Source organism: Sinocyclocheilus grahami, unplaced genomic scaffold (genome assembly GCF_001515645.1).
Source record: "Sinocyclocheilus grahami isolate Dianchi unplaced genomic scaffold, SAMN03320097.WGS_v1.1 scaffold127.1, whole genome shotgun sequence".
Taxonomy (NCBI): domain Eukaryota; kingdom Metazoa; phylum Chordata; class Actinopteri; order Cypriniformes; family Cyprinidae; genus Sinocyclocheilus; species Sinocyclocheilus grahami.
Window position 1 is genome coordinate 764,646 of NW_015505306.1, and position 19,657 is coordinate 784,302.

Below are 19,657 nucleotides of genomic sequence, written 5' to 3' on the forward strand. Positions count from 1 at the left end.
TGGTGGTTCAAAGGAGAAAAAGTCACCAAATGTTAGTGTGAAAGTTGTGGGGGGGGGGGGGGGGGAGATGGTAAACAAAACAAGTGGTGTAGGTTTATATTTGATAAAATACTGGAAATTATTGATTAAAAATAATTAATCTGATTTTTATGTGACCTGTGTTTTTATGATTATTTAAGAATTGCACTGTGTAACATGCTAACATCAAGCTACTGAAATCGATTGTGTGGCAAGTGTCCTGTGCTTTTTGCAAGGTGTGCACAGTTTCTGACTGTGTAGAGCATTCTGAATCCGTCACTTACTAGCTTCCATAACAGTTAGGATACTCCCTTAGAAGGCAGCTGCCTATGTGTGCAATGGGAAGCAAGGTACATCGCTAGTAGGTTTTGGAACAGAGATTTTGTATTTAAATAGGCGAGTTTTGCACAAGCATGTCTATGTGTAAATCTCTGCATATATCTCCATGACCCTGTCATTGCTTATTCCCAGTTTAGCTTGCAGCTCTTCTGCACTGAGTGCTTTAATAACTGCAATGCTTCTCCTGCAGGGCAGGCGCTCCTTTCTGCTCTGCACAGCTGCTAGTGGGGAAAGAATAGCACAGGGTGGAGATCATTGATCTCAGAGCTGGTGAAGAGAGACAGACAATCTCTGCATCTTATATTTTACAAAGATAGATTAGGCTGGGTCACATTCAATCAATTCATTTATCTGCCTAATGTGAATCACTGCACTGCACTGCACTGTTACTGCACTGGTGCTGGTGCTTTTGGGAGAGTATGAAAGTGAGGCTAATCTTAGACGAGTGTCTTCAGCGTGGATCTTTACATGACTTTTTAAACTTATGCTTATAGCACCATATTCATTTATTTACATTATTATGATGATTACTTCAAAATGTATTCAAATACCAGGGCTCGGGAAGATGCTTTCGGTTGGGGATGCTGTGTGTGTTGCTGGGCGCTAGCGTCACGTGTTCATGAGGATTAGGCTAATCATCCCATATAGAAAACATCACAAGTAAAATTAATCGTGTTTATAAAGATAAACATGGGTCTATTATAGCCCACTTACAATTTACATTTCAGAGATCATTACAAATAAATTATTAAATGCTAAAACTGAATAAATTTAAGTGAACAAACCTGGCGTTGCATTTGCAACCATGTGAAACAGGGGGTGCTGCAGCCCCCTCAGCACCCCTACTTCCCGCATCCCTGTCAAATACTGATTATTGATATACAGATTCATATACTGTACATTACATTTTAATATAATATAATAAAATATTGTATGTATATATGTATATACGTAATTTTCACCATTATATATGAAAATTTATTGAAAAATATTTTATACTATATTATGATACAGGCTTGTTGGTATTTTTATATATATTCATATCTTTATATTTACTTTAATATATTTAAAATTTTGCATGACATACTTAAAGATAGTCGATGAGTAAATATTAAATGAGTTAGATTTTTTGTTGTGTTTTATTTATCAATGTCCAAATACTACAGACATCATAAAATCATAAAATTCAATGGCATGAATGATTGTCCCCTTTGACTAGCCATGAATCAAGGCCACATCCTGACCAAACCTAGACATCTTCCAGACACACACACAGCTACACACACTTTCTTTGACCAGCCAAGGTCATTCTCGGTCAGCATGTCTTTCACTGGCGAGTCATATCTGAGGGAACAGATGTGCAGCTCTTCCCAGAGGCTCAGCTGGAATAAAGAAATGTTCACAGGATGTTTCCACCACAAGTTATTTCTTTCAGAAGACTTTCATAATGGAGTTCATTGCTTGATGAATCCGGCTACTCAAAGGCTGAAAGATGACAGAGCAGGGGACTGTGAATCAGATGGGAATTGAAATCATTTGAGAATTAACTAGATGACTCATGCAGTAGGCCTATTCTGTTATCTTCCACGCTTTCTCCCTCCATCTCTCCAGTTCTCTCTCTCTCTCTTTCCATCAAACTGTTTCTTTTTCCCCTCTGTTCCCTCACTGGCAGTTGCAGTGGTCAGAATACTAATCACCTCTGCTGTGTTAAGCAGTCTCTTTGTGGTAGCTACAGTTAATACCTCATTGAGATTAAATGAGAACATTACATAATGAACTTCTGTTGTTTCAAAAGCTAATTATGAATACAGAAAATTAAGCCTGATCCAGTCATTAACTGTATTCTTGGGGGAGGGGGTGGGGGGGGGGTCTTATATAAGATAAGACTTTATGTATTATTCTTCCCTTAAAATACATCCCCAATGCTGGTTTTTATCAAATTGATCAAACTTCAATATTTAAAAAAAATATTATATGATATTGATGAGATTATTTTTATCAGCTGCTTGCTTATGAGCAAGCCAAAGTTTAGATTTTTTGTTTTTCAGGCATCATATTGTGATATAAAGTCAAAATTCAGTGAATGATTTCCCCACCCCACTTTTCTTAAAATACATATGCCTCATAGGACCCAATCTTCAAAAAGCGCCTGAAGACCCAGCTGTGCTTTAAGTACTTCATTATCTTAATATACATCTTCAATAAGGCACATTCAGTATTCCTTTCTGAAATGAACACCATAAAAATGACTCTACTGTCTCTTTGCTGTGTGTTCATGCTTTTGTGTAGAACCTTATGAACTATGACACTCAATAACATACAATATTATCTTCTTATTTGTTACAGTATGTTGTAATACTACACTTGGATAGCATCTGATATATTAGTAAATGTGAATGTGGGGAATACAGTATTTTGGATGGAGGATATACTGTATGACTTGTTTGTAGACCAGTGCTATCATTCTGTCCATGAATTACAGGGCATATTTGTCTCAGCCCACATGTCTGTGTCTTTTCTCTTGGTTGTCTTTTCATCTTGATAGCTTGTCAGCAGTCTCTTTCTTCATTTTCTCCACTCTTACTCTTGTTGGTTTGTGTGTCTGTCCGTGTTAGAGAGGTGAGGTGGATGGGCTGTGAGATGTGATGCCATTTGGGCAGATGGCTTTATTAGAGCACTGTTGAGAGGGTGAGATTGGGGTGTTTTATCTGACTCTGCTGTTTAGATTAGACTGAAATGTTGCCAGGTCTAATTGAAACAGGGATTTGTGTAACAGAGGGACTGATGAAATGCCATGGCAAGACTTGCATATACAAATGCGGTGCAAAAGTGTGCTGTGTTCTATATACCACATTAAGTTGCTCAAGCTTGTGGTTAAACATTTAAACATGGTACTTCTATGACTAAATGTCTGAGCATACAGTAATTTGCTCTCACAGATGTATAGCCTATGTTTTGTTGTTTGCTTTGGCAGTGAATAGGCTTACATGGTAGATTAGATGCCATTTTCAGTGCAATGTCAAATGTTATTGTTCATTAGGCCTAGTAATAATCTCAGCTAGAACAGCCAAATCATTCCATTATGTTTACCAATAGATGTTCCAGTCAATTTTTCATTTTGGAGAAATTAATGTTCACTCAGTTCTTATGATATGGTGGTTTTATTGCGTTTGTGGTGGTGCTATGAACTGAATAAACTGTAGATATATCATATACCAGCTAAAGGAGGATTTTTAATTTGAAAAACTACAACTTAAGTTGACAATTTTATACATAATAACAATAATTAAATGTATTTATTGCTGGGAATTTATTTACATAACGTGACAGAGTTTCATTGTGTTCTTCTGTTTGCATCAAACTGCTATCTTGTGTGAGAAATTAGAAAAAAACATGTCATCTTGCTTTTATTATAAAGCTTTCATAATGCTTTTATGAAAGGCTGTTGCCATTAAATAGTCTCAGTAATTTTCCTTTTCTTTCCCTCTATTCAGGGCCATGCTTAGATCCGCTGATCTCTCCTCTCTACGCGTCCTCTTTCCATGCTTCCTCCAGATATAACTTTTTTTACTCTGCACACTTTGCCAAACTGTATGGTAAGTGACTACGCCACAAAAATCATGGGTTGCGGAAAGCAGTTTGAATAGGTCTTATTGAGAATAGTGAAGTGAGATAATATTAACCCCCTCCTCTCAAACTTAGAGTTAGCAGATACACTGTAAGCCACTATAATTACTAGCATCTCTTGACTGCTGGATGGGTTCCCTTTTGAAGCAAAATGTCTTGCGTTTTTGTAAATAAAAGCATCTGTTACTATATGTGACATTACTGAGCTATAAATAAAAAAGAAAATAATATATAAGAGAAAGTAAATGTCACAAAACCACTTGAAACACAGCTAAATGCTGCACTAAATGCTGACTTCCTCAAGATTCAGTAAGTATCAGTCGTATTGTCCTATAGTGTTATATTGTCAACATGATTATATTTTTGGAATTTAATTAAAAAAAATGTTTTACCTGTCATTAAATCTGTAAAATAAGATGTAAAATTTGATGTGCCAAAAGCACACAAGGCATTTGGGAATTTTTTCTTTATTTTCCCTTTATTTTATAATATAGATTATTTATAATTTTTTCCATATCTATCATACGCAGCCAATGAGCTTACTGCTTTACATTTAAATGGCTGGTTAGCGTTCACTAGAGCATTTCGCAGTGCGATGTCAAAGTTCCTCTGAAACCCTCCACCTTCCCCAGCTCCACCTGTATAGATCTGCTGCAGGTTATCATATGTGCTACTTGTGCAACAGCAGTATGTCTTAACACTCACAGCACCGTATCGGTGTATGTATTGGCAGTAACAAGTTCCTGTACTTGCTTTGCAGCAGCAGCAGCAATACTCTACAACAACAGCAATAACCAACAGCAGCAGCAGCGTAGCAGATCTATTCCGCCTAGACCAAATACATTAACATTGTCATATCCATTACCATGCTAAAATCTTCAGAGAGTTGTCATGATAGAAATTATTGAATGTAAATGTGATGATTTAGGGAGCAGCGGCTGGTCTCCATCCCCTCGGGACAGGCAGTCATGGATGCAGATTGACTTGGGGAGGAAGTATCGTATCATGGCCATTGCTACTCAGGGTACCTTCAACTCTTATGACTGGGTCACCAAATACATGCTGCTGTACGGGGACCGATTCGACGCATGGACTCCATATGTCATGAGAGGAGGCAACATGGTAAAAATAATCTATGTTTTATGAGTATTTGGAACATGAAAAAATATAATTTGTGTTGATTTAGTCGTGATGTTTAGTGGTTCAGGACAAGTCAAGAACGCCTTTTTGTCTTTTATGACCTTGAATATGACTAATTCAATCTGAATTTAGAGTTCAAATAAGTTTTTGATGTAGGATTAGTTGTAGGTGAGAGAAGTGGTGTATTTGTTAAATGGTGTATAACATTCATAGAGCCTTTAATATCAGATTTTTGTGCCTTTCAGACATTGCCTGGCAACTGGAATTACTACCAGGTGAAGAGGAACGTCTTTCATTATGCGTTCACTGCCAAACATCTGCGCATTTATCCCATGGGCTGGAATACTGAGAACGGAGGCAAAATCGGCCTTCGCGTAGAGTTGTACGGCTGTCCTTACGGTAAACAGCACACTGAGTCACTGGGAACAGCTTATGTTTTATCAGCAGCCAAGAACTTTATCTTAACATGATACAGAAAATCTCCTCAGCGCTTTGTAATATTAACCGGTCCTTTGAGTTGCACTGCAGAAAATCTTTTTTTTAATCAGAATTTTGCTCTCCTTTTCCAGTAAATATATCCTACATGTGCTTAAGAAGGAAAATACATAAGATAAGTCATTTTCATAAAATAAAATAGTGAGGTTCATGAAACATTTTAACCATCTAAATGACGTTGAAATAAAGTTATTTTTTTCTTATTGCAAAACTTAATATACAATTTGTATTTTTTGTATTCTTTGTATCTTGTTTCAAAGATTAATACTGAAAGTCATGAGAAAAAATACTTTTTGTTTTGTTTTTGTTGTGTTTTTGCAGTGTGCCAAGCAGAGTATCATTCAAATATTAACATCTTTGCATTGTAAAAAATAATAATACTTTTTCCGGATACAATATCAAGCACTCACACCTATATAATATTATATAATATTAGTTTGTAAATTCAGTAACTATGAACACTGTCTTATGCAATCTACAAGCAGTTCTTGAGGAGACACTGTGTACCCCTTGATGATCTGGGTTCCTGTCGCTCAACTAGTAGAGCCTGTAGGCCAAGGTCATTGATTCAACAGCTAGACACATTGGCTTGTCTATTTTGTGTTTGGTTTTTAAGATGAAGAACATCTTCCAATACAGTTTTTGATGGTCTTCTTCATGCTCTTGACCTTTGACCCTAACAGACTCATATGTGATGCAGTTTGAGGGGGATGACATGGTGGCGTATTCATTTCCACGGGGCAGGATGAGGACACTTCAGGACCACTACGCTTTAAACTTTAAGACCTTGGAGAAGGATGGTGTTCTCCTGCACAGTGATGGTCTGCAGGGAGACTCCATCACTCTGGAGCTGAAGACTGGATGCCTCTACTTACATATCAGCCTGGGTAATGATGAAATATCTATCTATCTATCTATCTATCTATCTATCTATCTATCTATCTATCTATCTATCTATCTATCTATCTATCTATCTATCGTTCTATCTATCGTTCTATCTACAATCATAGGACATGCATTTCTGCTCTTTTTCAGGGAGTAGCACAGTCCATAACATGGATGGGATGACCACGATGATGCTGGGAAACCTGCTGGATACTCAGCACTGGCACTACGTCACAATCAAGCGCTACGGACGAGAGGTTAATTTCACCCTGGACAGCCAGACAGAGACTGCTATCCTCAACGGAGAGTTCCAGTACCTTGATCTGGACAAACAGGTGTCATGTTGGATTAAACACATGTGCTATTAATGCACACTTTATCACACTACACTGAACGACTCACATTTGTTCAGAAAATTTTGTTCCCTGCATCCTGATCATAACAATTATTCATTTGTCTTTAGATTTATGTTGGTGGCGTGATTGAGAAAGACATGCCCCACCTGCCCGGTAAGGTTAACTTCCGTGGCTGCATGGAGAACGTCTTTATCAATGGAATCAATATCATCTACAGGACACAGTACCAGGAGCCTGAAATTCGACTAGCTTCTAAAAAGGTAGAGTTTTCCTAATATTCACACAACAGCAAGAGTGTAATTTAGGGGGAATTATTAAGGGATGTAGAATCACAAATAGTGTCACATTTGGATGACCATTGTATTGCATTTGCAAAATATTTGAAATATTAATTTGTATATTTCCATCTTCTCATCTGCCCTTCTTCAGAAAAAGATGCATTATACTTGCCGTGATCTCCTCTGGAAGCCCATGACCTTCGCAGGGCCCAACAACTACCTACAGCTGCCCGGCTTCTTCCGGAAGAACCGTCTGGCGGTGAAGTTTAAGTTTCGCTCATGGGACTACACAGGGTTACTGATGTTCACCAGGTTTGCAGATGAGTTGGGCTCTCTGGAGCTGGGCCTCAGTGAAGGACAAGTCAACATCACTCTAATGCAGCCTGGAAACAAGAGATTACGCTTCGCTGCAGGTATGATTAAGGATTGTGTCCATAGCATTCGTTATGACATTTTGAACTCTGTTTCTATAAGATAAGACTGAATGGAGCCCCTGTAGACAAAGAGTTTAGCAGAACCAAAACTGGTCATGTCTAAAAATGAAATATTATATACAGTAAATATTATCCTATTTTGTCTTGTCTCAGGGTACCGTCTCAATGACGGCTTCTGGCACACAGTAGACCTGACCGCCAAAGACAAACTATTAACTATCACTATAGATGAAGATGAGAGCTCACCACTGAAGATCACTAACCCCTTCACGGTTCGTACAGGAGACCGATACTTCTTCGGGGGTAAGTAACAGATCACAAAATATAGGGAGGATTAGTCTGTTATGATTCAGTGCCACATGACTAATACTGAGTGACACTCTTCTCTAAAACTGCCTCAAAAATTACAACATTAATGTTTACAATAATATGCATGTTTAATCTGTTATACATAAATATGCACATCTAATGCCATAAATGTTGCCTTAATGTTCATAATCTACAGGTGCATCTCAATAAATTAGGATGAGGAAACAAGGAACAAGGAAAAGGAAAAGCACTGATCTATAGATCAGAAAAAAAAGAATGGAGCCAAAATTTCTCTGTAGGAGATTAGCTAAATTTAGCTTTGCCTGTCCATTCGCCTTTGTCATCTGATGTGGCATTTCTAACTTTCCGAGCACACATGCTGGCACACATCCTGCATGAGCATGTACCTCTGCATGCAAATTCACATACAGGTGCATCTCAATAAATTAGAATGTCATGGAAAAGTTCATTTATTTCAGTAATTCAACTCAAATTGTGAAACTGGTGTATTAAATAAATTCATTGCACACAGACTGAAGTAGTTTAAGTTAAGCTTAAGTCTTTCTTTTAATTGTGATGATTTTGGCTCACATTTAACAAAAACCCACCAATTCACTATCTCAACAAATTAGAATATGGTGACATGCCAATCAGCTAATCAACTCAAAACACCTGCAAAGGTTTCCTGAGCCTTCAAAATGGTCTCTCAGTTTGGTTCACTAGGCTACACAATCATGGGGAAGACTGCTGATCTGACAGTTGTCCAGAAGACAATCACTGACACCCTTACTTCACTCTGTGTGCATTGAATTTATTTAATACACGAGTTTTACAATTTGAGTTGAATTTCTGAAATAAATGAACTTTTCCACGACATTCTAATTTATTGAGATGCACCTGTATACTAAATGTGAATGTATTCAGTGCTTTTCAGTTGCATAGCAGATAACTAGATGTACATTTTATATGTGATGTGCTTCAGGTTGTCCTAAGACCAATAACACGGCTCGTTGTGTGACCAAGCTGTCTCGCTTCCATGGCTGCATGCAACAGATCTTTATAGATGATGAGCCGGTGGATATAGACGTCATGCTGCAGAGGAAGTGGGGCAGATATGCCGAAATCCTGCTGGGCACCTGTGGAATCACTGATAGGTGTGTGTGTGTCTATGTGGGTGGGTTTTGCCAACACTGTCCTCAAGAAGCGAAGCGAACAGTCCTCATGCATGTAAAATACACAATGACTTCTGTAGGAGTCATGTATAGTGGTAGGAGATAAAACATATCATTAGCTCAGCTCTATAATATCAATATATCAAAGGGAAGTCACCACCATGATCTAAAAACTAGCATGCATGTGTGGGATATAAGTGTAGTTTTCATTTCTTACCTTGTTTTTTCTCAGGTGCTCTCCAAACCCTTGTGAACATGAAGGCAGGTGCATTCAGTCCTGGAATGACTTCCTGTGTGTGTGTAACAACACAGGCTACAAGGGGGAAGTTTGTCATAACTGTGAGTGTGCTTATAAGGAGATTCCTCTGTATTGACTTTTAGTTGGTGAAACATGAGAATTAAGCCTCTCACTGTCTATTTCTCCATCTCAGCGGTCTACAGGGAGTCATGTGAGGCCTACAGACTGAATGGAAAGTACTGGTCTGGCAACTACACTATAGATCCAGATCTGAGCGGACCACTGAAGCCTTTCACCGTCTACTGCAACATGTGTATGAAGTAGAAGAGACTGACATGTTGAAAGCAATTTCGAATGATTTTACATGGTAAGCTAAGGTTTATCCTATAACATTTTTAGTGCAAAAATCATGGACCGTCACTGAGCACAATCGCATGAAAAGCACCAAAGTGAGCGGCTCCACCATGGATCGACCGTATATTGGGGACCTCCAGTATGTAAATGCATCGTGGGATGAAGTCACTGCCCTAGCAAACACTTCCTTATACTGCGAGCAATGGATCGAGTTCTCATGCTACAAGTCACGCCTCCTCAATACTCCACGTAAGTTATTAGGTTTATTAGGTAATTAGGTTATTAGGTAAGTTATTATTATTAAAATATTAGTTATTTATTTACAAGGTTTCACAATGACAGGTGGAAATCAGTATGTGGAATATCCTTGGTCATTTATAGTCAGTGATTGGAATGAATGGGATAGTTCAACCATAAATTAAATTTACTTACCCTCATGTTCCAAACCTTTTTAATGAGTTTAATCAGTGCTACTCAAAATGTGAAATTTTTGAAGACAATCCTGGCCACTCTAAATACGTGATTAGTCCATGCAACTCCTGCACTACGCTCCATGCATTCTGAAGCAATATGAAATGTTTTGTGTGAAATTTATCTCATTAAAAGTCTTAATATCTTACAATCACAAGCATTCGTGAGGCAATTAGCAATGACCCATTCGTGAACAAATCATACTCTAGAGCTGGATCTTTTCAATGAATCGGTTCATGCAGTTCACAAAACTGGTCTGAATAATTTGTTCACAAATCAAACTGGTCCGGTTCTGGAGGTCAACTCAATGATTCAAAATCTAGTCATAGTTGACAGCTCACTAGACGTATAATAAGTAGAGTATTTGAGTTAGTAGTGACTTATGCCTTAAGAAGACAGGGAATAAAATGTTGTTATGATACATTATGATGTTTCTTTTTTTATTGTATTTAATTTTTTTTATTTTGTTGCTTGACATCCCCAATCCTAATTCACTTTTATTATATTGAGAAGCGTGGACAAGGTGTTCTTCAAAAACCTTTTGCATTCCACAGTGCAAATAAACTCATTTGAATGTTGTGTTGCAGTCTACAATATAGGCAGCCATCACTATATAGCTGAACTATACAGCATAGTAGAAGAAAAATCTTGCGTAAAGGAACCACAGCTGTGAGTTTTAGATGGCTGTTGAAGTATTGATCTTAGCTAAGATCTTAGGAGAATCAGTGCATAAACACTAGATACTACTGAACTGCCAGGAACTTGAACATACTAAGTGTCACTGACCTTCTCAGCCTTTTTAACACTTCTAGGAATCCTGTCAATCAGCCTTTACCATTCAAATTAGTGATTTGTGTTTGCAAAGTGAGACTGGCTTGCCTACACTACCGATATTTATGCCACTTCTCCCCAGTTTTTCTTAGGTTTTATTTATTGTTGTAAACAGATGGACGGCCTTACACTTTCTGGATTGGTCAGCATAATGAGAGTCATGAATACTGGGGAGGAGCTTTCCCTGAAAGTGGAAAATGTGGATGTGCTGTCAATCAAACTTGTACTGACTCCAAGTACTGGTGCAACTGTGACGCAGACTACCGCCAATGGTGAGAATGAATAAACAAATTTAAACTTTTTTCTTTTTTTTGTCATCTAAGCATGCCTTTTACAATGTGTCTGTATGGTGCTGTTTTATATTATTAAAGATAGAAAATAAATGAACTATTTGTATACCATGTATAACTATGTATAAAACTATGTATACATGACTGTTCAAAAGTTTGGGGTCAGTAAGGTTTTTTGGAAAGATTTTCAAATAAACACTGTTCTTTTGAACTTTCTATTAATCAAAGAATCCTGATAAAATGTATCACAGTTTCTACAAAATGAAGCAGTGTTTTCTGCTTAAGTAAGCTGTTTTCAACATTGACAATAACAAGAAATGTTTCTTGAGCTCCAAATCAACAAATTAATATAATTTCTGAAGGATCATGTGACACTGAAGACTGGAGTAATGCCAGCTGAAAATTCAGCTTTGACAACACAGGAATAAATTACATTTTAAAATATATGTAGAAAACAGTTATTTTAAATTGTACTAATATTTAACATCAATACTGTATTTTTTATCAAATAAATGCAGCGTTGGTGAGTATAAAAGATTTCCTTCAAAAACTTTAAAAAATCTAATCAACCCCAAACTTTTGAATGGTAGTGTACATATAATTACAAGCTAAACATTAATGGATTCTTTTAAAGGTTAATTTCAATTCACTAGGCACTCAGATAAGGGCTATCTGTCGTTCCGAGACCACCTGCCCGTCAGGAGGATTGTCATAGGAGACACGAACCGCACCGGTTCAGAGGTGCGCTACAGTGTTGGGGCACTGTACTGCCATGGAGACAGTGAGTAATGAATATTAAAAATATAACATGGATGAAAAGTCAGTATATTTAACATGTGAGTAAACATGTGAGTAAAGGGAAATATACAGTCATTTGATTTATCACAAAATAATCACAAAGCAAAGCAGCTTTATATGAACCTAAAGGGGTTTATTTGGATGGATGACTGAACATTATCCTCATTAATACGCAGATATTTACCAAATAAATCAAGAAATTGGTGTGAAGTGTTCATTTCTGTTGTATATTTGTATATTTTTATTCTACTGTATATTTGCACCGATTTGTTCATGGGAAATCCTTCTCTTAGGGAGCATCTGGAACACCATAGCTTTTACCAAGCCCACCTATCTGGCGTTTCCCACCTTCAAGCCCGGCACCAGTGCCGACATCACATTCCACTTCAGGACCTACCGAACTAATGGAGTGTTTGTGGAAAGCTCAGATGACCACCTGCGTAATTTCTTACGAATTGAACTCAATTGTGAGTGTTGTTTCCATGGCTGTGGGATTGCAAATCCCATTGTAAATCCTAAAAATATATGGTGTATATCTAGGGATTCTGATGTCTCCTTCATCAGTTTTTGCTTACATTTTCACAGCTACAACTGAGGTGGTATTCATTTTCATGGTGGGCGATGGGATTAGAAACGTGACTCTGCGCTCTCCTAAACCTCTCAACGATAATGAATGGCACTATGTAGAAGCTGAAATCAATGTGAAATTGGCACGTCTCAAGGTTGATTTCCTGCCTCCGGCCATTCACAAGTTTCCGGGCCAAACCTACATCACTATGAAGTTCACACAACCCCTGCTCGTAGGTAAGAATCCTAGAGCTGGAATTTCAAAACAAGTTGATATGAAAAACATTGCTTTATGCAGTTGATACGAAAACATACCATGCATCTGTATTCAGGGGCAGCCAATCACACCTTAAGGCCTTTTCTGGGTTGCCTACGTGGGCTGAGGATGAACGGGGTGCCTGTGGATTTGGAGGGTAAGGTTGACGAGAGAGCTGGCATACGTAGGAACTGCACCGGAGCGTGTCTGAATGCCTCCATACCGTGTCGAAACGGAGGCCAGTGCATTGATGGCTATGCTTCATACACCTGTGATTGCAATAACACAGCCTTTGACGGCTATTACTGTCATTTAGGTGAGTTAACACACATTTGCATATGCTCTCTCACACTCACGCTGGCACAAATTGACATGGTGCAATACAGACTACAGCTGTTTCCTAATAAACATATGCAAATTTGAAATTATATCTTTTCATCTTCATCTGGTGAAAGACTAATTATTACAAATGCATTTTAATTTCATGAAACCATGATTAGGAGATTTAAAAGATTAAAACTGATTCGAGTGAAGGCTAAAAAATGAGAGGAGCAAGCAAACTGGTGCCTCTGAGAATCTGTTAAAGAGAGATTCACTGCCTGAAAAAGAGAGAGTGACAGACTTTGGCTTTTGTGTCTACTTTCCATTTCAAGCCTCTATCACAGCTGATTTAAGATAACAGAGGGATTTGTCTGTTCCATGAATTAAACTGCATTTTTGGATAATCTGTGTGGAAATATTTAAGATCTTTGAGCTGAATTATTATTATTATTATTTTCAATAAATCTTAAATACTCATCACCAACAGGATTCATAATGGGCTCATTATTTAAGTCATATATTTATCTTACTACATGATTGAATCTACAGTAAATTAGTGGGGCTGTCAAATGAGTTAAATGAGTTAAGTTAAGCTGCAATTAAATAATTAAGCACCCATTTGTCAGTAAATGGAGAATTAGATTCTTTATGCTACAAATTAAATATCGTCATCGATAAAATGTTATTGTGGGGACCTTATTATTCAGAACATTTCTAACAAATCAGTTGAGTTTAATGATTTAATGACTCATAAAACAGGGGCTGAATAATATACATGCAAAATTGACAATATGCATACTTCCCTACTACTGTATGTAGAATTCATAAAACAGTAGCACAAAGTACCCACTACTCAGATGACCTACTACTGTCCAATGGACACTTTACTATCCCATGAGGCCGCAGTTGAGGATTTGTGAATAGCCATGTACAGATGCAACTGATGCTGGAAGGTCATATGAAAATGAAAACATGTCGAATGTAGTAGGTCCGGATTATAGTCATTCTACATACATATATAATATATAGAACATACTTTGTCACAAAATAAGTACTTATTCATAAGATGTACCTCCTGAGAGTGTATGCGATTTTGGATGCTGTCAGTCACTTGTTTTGTTGACAAATAAATCAACATTTTTGAATGAACTAGTAGAGTAAATGATTCAATGACTTGTGCTGAGTGCTTGGTGCTGAGTTTGGAACAACATGCTAACAAATTACTCTTTCTATTTCAGTTCTGAATTTATATTATCACTTGTTTTGTTTCTGAATGAATCAGCATTTTGAATGAATCATTTGAGTGAATCATTTAAATGACTCACTCATACAGTCAATTGTCTCCACCTACTGGTATAACTATGTAACCTGCCGAAAAAGTCACTGTAAAATCTAACAAACACAGATAAAAAAAAATCCTAGGACTTTTTAACTGCAGTGCTGCTTGACCAATCGTAACTTAATAACTGCTTCTACTAGAATATTATAACAAGTCTATTCTTTTCGAGTATGACATGTTATTATGATGATCTTTCTCTGTCATGTCCTATTTTTTGTAAAAACAAGTTAAATCAGCATGTGGGAGGAGTGTCCATGAGACATGACTTGACATAAACAACATCTCTGCTTGTGTCACATCCTTTTAGATATTGGGGCATTCTTTGACGTGGGAGCGTGGTTGCGTTATGATATCCGCAAAGAGCCGATTTCCTTTGACGCATGGTGGGCAAACTTCTGGATAGAGCCTCACTGGCACAACTTCACCCTCGGCTACAACACGACAACTGATGACATAGAGTTCAGCTTCAGCACTCTACAGGCCCCAGCTGTGCTGCTGTATATCAGCTCCTTCAGCAATGATTACATCGCTGTCCTGCTCAAGAAAGATGGTAAACACACACACACAATCACACCAGAACATACAAAACATTAGCTTTAGCACTGATGTCACCACCTCTGCAGGGACTCTTTCGTTGAGATACCGGCTCGGGATAATAAGCTACAAATTTAAGTTGACTGACAGAAACATGGCCGATGGCTTCCCTCATTTCGTCAACATCACCCGACACAACTACACCATATGGACACAGGTAGGATCTCAAACTAGATCTATGTTTAGTGTTATTAGCATAGCAATTAGCAAAAGCACACTGTTTGTATGTGTATTTGCACCTGGATCTAGGTGGATTACATGGATCCATGGATTGAGAAGTTAATACCAGGAGAGATTCCCAGATTTGACTCACCGAAGTCTATATTCTTGGGTAGAGTCATGGGTAAGACGTGCATATTTATTTTAACTTGTTGCCTGTGGATGAACTGCAGTTGCATTTACTATATTGATTTTTTTCCCTCCTTCATAGAGGTGGGAGGTGTCGACTACGAAATTCAGAGGCACAACAGTCCAGGTTTTATGGGCTGTATATCAGGTGTCCGCTATAATATTTTTGCCCCACTGAAGGCCTACTTCCGACCCAATGTAACCAATCCACCAGTGACGACTCAAGGCTATGTGGTGGAGTCTAACTGTGGGGCGTTTCCCCCTGTCTTAGGATATGTCCCTTGGGAGGATGACCCCTGGTTCACTGGCCTGTGTAAGACTACATATTCTGAGATTCACACGAATGCCTTCCAACATACACTACCATTCAAATGATTTTTGTTTGTTTGTTTGTTTTTTGAAAGAAATTAATACTTTTATTCTGCAAGGATGCATCAAATCGATAAAAATTAGCATATTAGAATCATTTCTGAATTATGTGACACTGAAGACTGGAGTAATGATGCTGAAATTTCAGATTTGCATCACAGGAATAAATTGCATTTTAAAATATATTATAATAGTAAGCAGTTATTTTAAATTGTATTTATATTTCACAATATTACTGTTTTTTTTACTGTAAATTTTGTGATCAAACAGATGCAGCCTGGTCAGCCTAAGAGACTTCTTTCAGAAACATTTAAAATCAGACCCCAGAACATTTGAATGGAAGTGAAAGTAAATAATTGTAGGGTGAAATAAAGTAAATCGGACTATTTCATAGATATGGTCAAATTTATCTGAATTTAACCTACTTTTATTACTTTTGAGCAAGTTATTAGTGCATGCACTGTAAAAAGGATTTGTTTTGAACAACTGTAATTTTTTTAACTCTTACAGTATGTTATGATTATCGTACTTTACACTGTGATTAAAGGTTGTTTTTAACCCTCAATTAATGTTTTTCTTTCTTTTTAGTCTTTTATTACATTCATGATGATGTTACCCCACCTTGGATGACACGTAAGTTTACAGTCACACTCATTTGATCTTGTTTTAAAACATATTTAGCGCTATTTCTTAAACTTCTATTATACCTATTGCTTTTTGTCAGATTTGCACCATCCTCCTAATAAAAGTGACAAAAAGCCCCCCAAAATGATTTGTATTTATACTTCTATATTCTGTTGTTCTTGCTTTTTCTTTGTCTTTTATTCCTATTCAGCATTTCAAATTATGCTGATCTTCAAGCGCTCAAACCTGTTTTTAAAATCCTCTTAATTTGCAGAACACAGGATTAGGGAACATTCATGGGAATATAAGCTTCTGCATAAAGACAATCTTCTGCACATGATAGAAACCTGGTTTAATCAGTGATAGCACGTCATGTAAGGATAATATTCTGTATGTGGAATAAATCAAGGTGTGATAAGCGTCAGATCTTTACAAATGGCGATATTCCAGACAGACAATATGTCACTGTTACATTAATCTGTTAAATTAATTTTGTTGTTGTGAATGTTACACAGAACTTCTATTCGAATACTAACAAGATTTAGAAATTAAAGCGCATCAGAACAATACAATACTTAAATTTTCAAAGATTTATCAGTATCCTTACTCATTTTTGCAATCTTCCATCATTGCTTCACTCAAATCCTCTTCTTCAACTGTCTGATTGTCATCTTGTTTCCTGGATGAACAAGACTTGTTTCTCCCACACACACACACACACACACACTTAATCCTTAATTCACCCAAAAATGAACATTTTGTCATAATTTACTCACTCTCATGTTGTTCCAAACATGTATACTTTTATTTTGCAAAATACACAAAAATAGAATTTTGAAGAATCTTCATGCAGCTCTTTTCACAACAGTTCATAGTGACCACCTCAAAGTGACTAGAACTTAAGTAATCATGAAAGTAATCCCTATGAATTGGGTTGCATGAAAATTCTCCATTTGTGTTCCATAGGTAAAAATATGAGAGTAAGTAAATGGTTTTGGGTGAACTACCCTTTAAATCGTGTGAGTACATTTGAGCAGTCAGCAGTCTCTCCTGTGAATTCTGCAACATGATACAAATTATGTTAAAGCCATCATTTGCAGACTGTAAGAGTATTAAGCTGAAAGCTAATGACTTCTCTCTCTCTCTCACTTTCTTCACAGTAATCGTGACAGTGTCTCTGATGCTGCTCTTCCTGATCCTGTATGGCCTCTACATTTACTTGTACAGGTATAAAGGCAGTTACCACACTAATGAACCGAAGCAGCTGGAGTCTCCCAGCTCTGCTCGGCCCCTCACCGATACTCTGCGCAAGGATAGAAAGAACCTGCCGGAAATACAGGAGGAAAGTCCCAATGAATAACAGACTGAGGGATGTCTGGAGGAAAAGAGAGGAGTACTGGTGATTATGAGGGAGGTAAATGGTGAAGACTGAGAAATGAGTTGCAAATGTGATTTTTTTTTATATGTACAGTGGTTATATGTCCTGTTTTTTTTTAATTGTTTGCATATTTGTCACACTTAAAAGATTCAGATCATCAAACCAATTTTAATATTACGCAAAGATAATGCAAGTAAATACAAAATGCAGTTTTAAATGATAATTTCATTTATTAAGGGAAAAAAGCTGTCCAAACCTACCTGGCCCTACGTGAAAAATTAATTGCCCCTCCTCTTAAATCATGAAAGAACTGTGATTAACCACATCATTTTAGAAAGCTGAGTTAAATTTCACTAGCCACCCGCAGGCCTGATTACTGCCAGACCTGTTGAATCAAGAAATCACTTAAATAGAACCTGTCTGACAAAGAGAAGCATGCTTAAAGAGCAACACATCATGCCGCAATCTAAAGAAATTCAAGAACAGATGAGAAACAAAATAGTTGACATGTATCAGTCTGGAAAGGGTTATGAAGCCATTTCTAAGGCTTTGGGACTCCAGCGAACACCATGGTTAACCATGGGAACACAGAGCCATTATCCAGAAATGGAGAAAGCTTGGAACAGTGGTGAACCTTCCCAGGAGTGTCCAGCCTACCAAAATTACTCCAAGAGCGCAACGACAACTCATCCAGGAGGTCCTAAAAGAACCCAGAACAACGTCTAAAGACTGCAGGACAATGATCCAAAACACACCAGCAAGTCCACCTTTGAATGGCTCAAGAAAAACAAAATTAAGGTTTTGGAGTGGCCAAATCAAAGTCCAGACTTAAATCCGAGATGCTGTGGCATGACCTTAAACAGTCCATTCATGCTCAAAAACCCTCCAATGTGGCTGAATGAAAACAATTCTGCAAAGAAGAGTGGGCCAAAATTCCTGTGAAAGACTCATTGCCAGTTATCGCAAACGCTTGATTGCAGTTGTTGCTGCAAAGGGTGGCACAACCAGTTATTAGATTTAGGGGGCAATTACTTTTTCACGTAGTGCCAGGCAGGTTTGGACAGCTTTTTTCTCTTAATAAATGAAAGCATAATTTAAAAACTGCAGTTTGTATTTACTCAGGTTATCTTTGTGTAATATTAAAATTTGTTTGATGATCTGAATCTTTTAAGTGTGACAAATATGCAAACAATTAAAAAAACAGGAAGGGGGCAAAAACTTTTTCACACCACTGTATCTTTTGCCTTTATGGTAATGTAACTATATTAATTTTTCTGTCCCATTATTTTTACAGTGTAATCTAATATTTGGTGCTTTTGGTAGAGCTCAAAATAAGCAGGCTAGAGACAATTTACCATCCGATCAATGAGCACTAGCAGTGCAGGCTGACTGAAGTGCCTCAGCAACATTACAGGAAACTTTGAAAGATCGATCCAGGGTTCCCACGGTCATAAAGATCTGGAGAATATCAGGGAATTTTAGAATTGTGATTTCCAGGCCTAGAAAAAAAAGCACTGGAAATGATTACAATCATGGAAAAGTCATGAAAATTTGTGTTGTAAATATATGCTTATATAGTCATGCCCATATCAATGGTATTTTATTGGTTACAAATTCACTTTTTGTGAGTGGAATCAAATTGTTAAAACAAATCTTTATTTTTAAAAATCACAATTGGCTGGAAAACTGGAAAAACTTAAATTTCTGTAGTCAGTATAAATCTTTCTAGTTATGCCCTATCTATCTAGTTACGTAATACAAATCTGTATTATATTTAAAAAAATCATAAATTAATGGAGAAATTGAAAATGAATTGGTCTAAGGGT

General features: G+C 37.3%; 1 protein-coding gene across 1 annotated transcript in view; it reads left to right on the plus strand.

The window, feature by feature from the left end:
• The window catches only part of LOC107590375 (contactin-associated protein 1-like), a 22,606-nt gene extending 4,673 nt beyond the window's left edge, over positions 1-17,933 (plus strand). The window contains exons 2-24 of the mRNA XM_016279088.1: positions 3,852-3,953; positions 4,913-5,106; positions 5,370-5,523; positions 6,303-6,506; positions 6,655-6,839; positions 6,968-7,120; positions 7,290-7,551; positions 7,726-7,875; positions 8,864-9,035; positions 9,286-9,392; positions 9,485-9,604; positions 9,691-9,894; positions 11,063-11,219; positions 11,891-12,018; positions 12,329-12,502; positions 12,621-12,839; positions 12,935-13,174; positions 14,826-15,068; positions 15,142-15,269; positions 15,362-15,455; positions 15,543-15,773; positions 16,418-16,462; positions 17,614-17,933. Coding sequence (XP_016134574.1) covers positions 3,852-3,953; positions 4,913-5,106; positions 5,370-5,523; positions 6,303-6,506; positions 6,655-6,839; positions 6,968-7,120; positions 7,290-7,551; positions 7,726-7,875; positions 8,864-9,035; positions 9,286-9,392; positions 9,485-9,604; positions 9,691-9,894; positions 11,063-11,219; positions 11,891-12,018; positions 12,329-12,502; positions 12,621-12,839; positions 12,935-13,174; positions 14,826-15,068; positions 15,142-15,269; positions 15,362-15,455; positions 15,543-15,773; positions 16,418-16,462; positions 17,614-17,813 — 3,866 coding nt within the window. The 3' untranslated portion in view covers positions 17,814-17,933. The remainder of the gene's footprint in view (positions 1-3,851; positions 3,954-4,912; positions 5,107-5,369; positions 5,524-6,302; positions 6,507-6,654; positions 6,840-6,967; positions 7,121-7,289; positions 7,552-7,725; positions 7,876-8,863; positions 9,036-9,285; positions 9,393-9,484; positions 9,605-9,690; positions 9,895-11,062; positions 11,220-11,890; positions 12,019-12,328; positions 12,503-12,620; positions 12,840-12,934; positions 13,175-14,825; positions 15,069-15,141; positions 15,270-15,361; positions 15,456-15,542; positions 15,774-16,417; positions 16,463-17,613) is intronic.
• The last annotated feature ends 1,724 nt before the right edge of the window (positions 17,934-19,657 follow it).